Source organism: Triticum aestivum, chromosome 7A, assembly GCF_018294505.1.
Source record: "Triticum aestivum cultivar Chinese Spring chromosome 7A, IWGSC CS RefSeq v2.1, whole genome shotgun sequence".
Taxonomy (NCBI): domain Eukaryota; kingdom Viridiplantae; phylum Streptophyta; class Magnoliopsida; order Poales; family Poaceae; genus Triticum; species Triticum aestivum.
Genome location: NC_057812.1, coordinates 452,108,630 through 452,114,367, shown reverse-complemented (window position 1 = coordinate 452,114,367; position 5,738 = coordinate 452,108,630). Strand labels below are relative to the sequence as shown.

The following is a 5,738-nucleotide window of genomic DNA, read 5'->3' as shown; positions in this document are numbered from 1 at the left end:
CAAAACAGAGAACAGTGCAACCATCACAGTTTCCGTAACATGGGTAGGCTCCAAATTATCAGATGATAAACAAATCAAGTAGTACTACGCCAAAGATAATTTCGTCCTACAAAAAAAAAATCAGACGACGATGAAATGTCCTCGGGTGGCAAAAAAGACAATCTTGTGCTATCATAGTATTTCCGTCTGAAACACATAATTTCCTCTTGATTGATCTCCACAAATCTTCAGAATTGTACTCCGAATTCGGCAACCATCCGTGCGTGCGTGTAGTTGGACAAAACCCGGGGGATGACGAAATGTCCTCTGACAGGGACAATTTCGTGCTGTCAAACAAACAAATTAGGTCCATAATTTTTTTTTAGGAAAACCGGCGTTTCAAACGGCACTACTGTGATTGCCGTTTGACGTGCAATTTACGCAGGAAATAAAAACGAGGCCATGCCAGGAAAGCCAAATTTTGCTTTTGGGCGAAACAGAGTTATTCTGGCAGTAAAGGATGAGCAAAGGACGAGCAGAGCACAGCACAAGAAGCGGTGGGGTCACGAGCCCCCGGCATCAGCAACAGTAAATCTGACGCCACCCCCTCGGCCACACCGTCGCTCACGCTCCACTCGGTCGCCGACGCGTGGGCCAGGGTCCAACCTGTCATGGACTCGGCGCACGGCCAACACTGCCCCGTCCGTTACGATTCGGCCGTGACATCCTCTCGCCAAAAGATGAGCATGCCCCTGCTCTTCACAGGTATCTACGGCTGTAGAGCCACCGACGGGCGATGGCACGCCGCCCGAGGCGCGGCCAGGCCTCCGATTTCCTCTACGCCAGTCTCCACCCAGGCCTCGCGGGGCTAACCATCCGTCGACTTCGGCCGTATTTACGCGCCCTGCCACTGCGCTGCCCCTCGTCTTCTTCTTGCTCCTGCGGCCCCTCCACCCCGCCTCCCCCCGCTTCGCTCGCGTCATTAATGCGGCGGCGGCGGCGGTGCTGGTAAATACCGGGAGCGGACTGGAGCGTGGCGGTGCCGGTGCCTAAAGGCTGTGCCGCTTTTCGTCTCCTCCTCGTCGTCGTCGGCGGCGGTGGACGGCTTCGGGGTGGCAGGGACGTAGGGTAAGCTTCCTTTCGGTTCGAATCCCCACCTTTCCTCTTCTGTTCGTGCTCGGTTCCCTTCTGGTTGTTCGGTTCGCGTGTCACCGAGATTCTCTGATTCTTCCTTTTCTTTTCTTTGCCTTCTTGAGGTGCATTCCTCTATGGGGAATTGCGCCCCCGTCTCTCTTTTTAATCCCCCCCCCGCTGCCAGGTTTTTCTTCCAAGAACCTCTATTCCCAGGTTGTTTTTTTCTTTCCTCTTGTTTTCTCTTCTTAGATGCATTCTGCATTCACGATTTACCATCTTCTTCTTTGCGACTTTTTTTTACCAGTGCAAGATTGATTTGCTCAAAACCGTACGCCCAATCTCTATCCTTTTCTGCTCCCAAGATTGATTACCTGCGTGGTAAATACTGTTTAGGGTAAATCGCAGCGGGAGGGAGTTTGTTTCCTAAAAAATCGCAGTCCATGGCCTGCATTTCCTGTTTATTTATTTAGAAAAAGGCCTGCATTTGCTGTCACCAAGTATCTAAAAATAGATGGAAATTTTAGATGGGGGATCTGCTTCATGTTTCAATTTTTTTTGTTACTAGCGTGCAATGCATGTGCTTTTCTTGCCACAAGTCAAAAATTGTTCCTGAACACTCGTCCGCATTGCAGGATTCAGCCGTCTGCAGTCCTACAACCAGCCTGTGGAGTTGATTGGAAGCCTTGCAAGATGATTGAGGGGAGGCGGCATTCGGTTGATATCCCGATCTCGAGGGCTCTGGTCGCCGTCATGAGGTCCAGATCTCTGAGGGACCCAGACACCAACTCGCTGGCCAAGTTCTCGGCCAAGAAGACCATCTGGGAGGGGTGTTCCCTCGAGGAAGATGACGTGGAGGCAAGCAATTACGGCAGACACAGCTTCAGCTACAACATGTATGATCATGTCCAGAGGAGGAGGGAGGAGTTTGGCGGCCGCCTCGCCAACTCTCCGATCAACATAATCAAGGCCAACGCGCGGGTGAAGGCGGCGCTTCATAACCAGAACTGCTGCTCTGCGATCCCTGGGATGTCGAGAGCTGCCAAGGACAGGGCTTTCTCTCTGGTGATTGAAGGGGAAGAGCTCGGTCGGAGTGAGCCCCAGGAAGGCGCGAGAAGCTTGCTCCAGAAGTACCGGCCAAAGTCCTTCTCTGAGCTGGCTGGACAGGATGTTGTTGCACAGTCTCTTTCAAATGCCGTTTCTCAAGGAAAGCTTGCTCCAATCTATCTCCTCCATGGTCCGCATGGCATTGGCAAGACATCCGCGGCTAGGGTATTTGCAGCGGCGCTGAATTGCCTCTCTCCAGGTGGGAACCAGCCCTGTGGGCACTGCGAGGAATGCGTGGCCATATTCTCAGGAAACAGCAGCAGTGTGGTAGAGGTTGATGCTTCCAAACTGGATTGCAAATCTAGAGTTGCTGTCTTGCTCAGGAATGCCTGTGAAGTTCCTGCTTCTTCACACTTCAAGGTACTTATTGTAGATGATTGCCAACATATGGATAAGGAGGGCTGGTACTCCATCTACAGTAGCCTTGAAGGGATCCCTGCAAGCTCAATATTTGTCATGATAACATCCGACATTGATAAACTACCAAGCAACTCCGCTGGATGGTGCCAGAGCTATAGGTTTTGCAAGATAGACGATGCAGAGATTGTCCGCCGATTGAGCAAGATTTGCACAAAAGAAGGAATGGAGTTCGAAGCCGAAGCGCTGGAGCTTCTTGCTCGCAAGGCAAGTGGTTCCATTCGGGATGCAGTTCAAATGCTTGACCAACTAACTCTGCTCGGAAAAAGGATCAGCAAATCAGTGACATACGACCTAGTAAGTTGATTTACTCAAGCTCTCTAACTTCATATATATCATCAGAAAATATGTTTTCTTTTTTTCTTCTTTCGACCTATAAATAACCTCCAATTATATTTTGGCAGATAGGTGATGTCTCAGATGAAGAGTTGCTTGATCTTCTTAATCTGTCTATGTCATCAGATGCTGCTACCATTGTCCGGAGGGCTAGGGAGCTTTTGAGTTCAAAGGTCGATCCCATGCAGCTATTGGCTCAGCTTGCAAATCTTATCATGGATATTTTAGCTGCGAAGCACCCCTCAGATTCTTCAGAAGTTAGGAAAGTTACTGGCAAAAATACATGTACGTCCACTTCCCTTCCTGGGCAAACTTTAAAGTTGTGTGAGCTACATGAGACATAGCGGCACACAAATCTGCGATTTTGTTGACGATTTATAGCACTATCCCTATGTGTGTGTATAAGCTTACAGTGTAGTACATGGATCTATTATTTCCATATCCATCTAACCCTATTTGTGCAACTTCTCAGCTGCTGAGGTGGACGTGCACAAACTTAGGAATGCGCTGGAAATACTTTCTGAAACCGAAAAGCAATTGAAAACCACAAAGAACCAGTCCACTTGGCTCACCGCCGCTCTGTTACAGTTCAATATGAGAGAGCCTTACTGCCTAGAAGCCCTAGATGATACTGCAGTTTCAAGCATGTTCACAGAGAGTCAAACAGGTACCCCGTATTCTCCGTCTGAAAAAGGCATGCTGCATTAATGCCGAATATCTCAAATTGTTCCCTATATCAAATATCATTATGAAACAAATCTCTGATTACAGGTGTCTATTTTTCTGATAATCATGCTATTAATTGTGCAGACGACGGGGCTGCTGCCCTGAAAGATGAAAGCTTAGAGACCAGTTCTCATCTGTGCTACCAGAACAAACTCGGATGTCTGGATATGAATTTAGGAGATCCAGATGTACTGGAGACGATATGGATGAAGGCTCTTGAAAACTGCACATCTAAGTCACTTCATAATCTGCTGCAGAAAGATGGAAAGTTGTCATCCCTGTACACAACCCAAGGTAATTGATATAACGATGTGTTAGAACTTTTACTTTGTTGCGAAGCAAGATTCATTTGTCATTCTATCTTATGAAGTCATGTCCCTGCTTCATGTAGCCCTTCTTTCCTGTTGATCCACCATACATCTTTATCCAGCTAGTTGCTCAATGCTGCATTCCAAAAAACACATACTGAACAATGTATCATGTAGCAAATGTTCGCACCTGCCAACATAAGTTATTGTTGACCATCAGATGGTACATCATGGCCAGAGTCCTTGTTTCTTTTAACGCGTGCACTATCCTCAGAGTTCTGATCTTCTATAGCAATTGGCACAGTGTGAGCAATCAGCAATGGTAACATACTATTATATAAGCACCATTGCATGCTCGCTGAGGATGTTTCAAGCCAGATTTTCATTCTATTTATTTTCGGATTGCAGGTGTGGCCGTTGCTGAGTTACAATTCTGTCATCCTGAGGAGGTACCAACATCAGAGAGCTTCTGGATGCCACTTGTGGTTTCTCTGCAGAATTTGCTCAAGTGCAACGTGGACATTAGGATCAATCTTTCTCCAATCTCCATCAGCAATAGGATTGTATCCAAGAATTCGTTGGTCAGCCTGGTCATGCAATCCAGAGAAGGTCAACAGGCGCAGAATCCAGTCACCACGGACTGCAGAACCGTAGCTTCATCCAGAAGGGAGTGCCCTTCGCCACCGTTCCCAGGACAACAACCCAAGGAGAAAGCATCTCACATCCTGGGATGCCTTCATGGTGCAGATAGCGATGCGGGAGATGCGGAGTCGAGGATCCTGAGCTACCAGAAAATCTCTGTCATTCCTGAAGCATCCACTACAGGGAATGTCGCCTCGAGAGCTGGAGAGCGCACGCCAATGGTCGACGAAGTCAAAGGTCGTCGCCGCGGTGGCTGTTTCTCTGAGATTCTACCGTGTGGTGCGTGTGCCCCCTCTCGGAAGTCCCAGCCGCACGACAAGCACAGGGCTCCGCGGCCTCGCAAGGGACTCTTCAGCTGCTGTTTCTGCAAGATCAGGCCGGACTGCAGAACGAAAGCTGACGCTGTGTACAGGTCTGAAACCCAGGAGGTGTTCCATGGGTAGCGAGCATGTTGTAGCTTAAGTTAGGAGAGATGAGCACCGTTGAAACAAGGCTGATAATGTTCTATCATTTTGGTACGGATGTGGGTAGCCAAATTCCATTGGAAGTTAGATCAATTTAGGCGAGTCTTTGAACTGCAGCCTGCTCCTGAGTTCTGACTCTAGATGTGCATCGTAGATGTCAGAGTACAGTCCAATAGGTCTTCTAAACTCTACTGGTAGCGCAATGATATAATCCATCAGAAAACACCCTTTTGTTGCGTTCCTGAGCAATCCCTTTATTCTTTGTTAATCATTTGTCGTCATCATGCAAATCAACTCAAGAGATTGCTGTAGAGAATTAAAATGGATTATAGGATGTTGGCGAGACCGGGACGGATCCGCATTGTGTCGGCGCTCCTCCTTTTCAGGGCCTCTTTGATTCGCAGGATTTTGAAAACGCAGATATAGGAAAAGTATAGGATTGGAGTGTCATGCCCAACTTGAATCTTATAGGATTAGCAAGGAGTGTTTGATTTCACGGGAAAAGTAAGGAATTGTAAAAAAATGTTAGAGTGGATGTTAGATTTCCTATAAAATGTAGTACAAAAGATTTCATTGATAAAAATCCTGTGGGATTCAATCCTATGAATCAAAGGACAAACGTAGGAAA

At 47.7% G+C, this 5,738-nt stretch overlaps 1 protein-coding gene across 1 annotated transcript; it reads left to right on the top strand.

Annotated features, from left to right (window-relative positions):
- Positions 1-753: 753 nt before the first annotated feature.
- Positions 754-5,346, top strand: LOC123147501 (protein STICHEL-like 2). Its single transcript, XM_044566771.1, has 6 exons — positions 754-1,107; positions 1,746-2,931; positions 3,039-3,255; positions 3,443-3,637; positions 3,781-3,990; positions 4,413-5,346. The coding sequence occupies exons 2-6, from the start codon at positions 1,804-1,806 to the stop codon at positions 5,087-5,089; spliced, it is 2,427 nt and encodes an 808-aa protein (XP_044422706.1). The 5' UTR covers positions 754-1,107; positions 1,746-1,803; the 3' UTR covers positions 5,090-5,346.
- Positions 5,347-5,738: the final 392 nt, after the last annotated feature.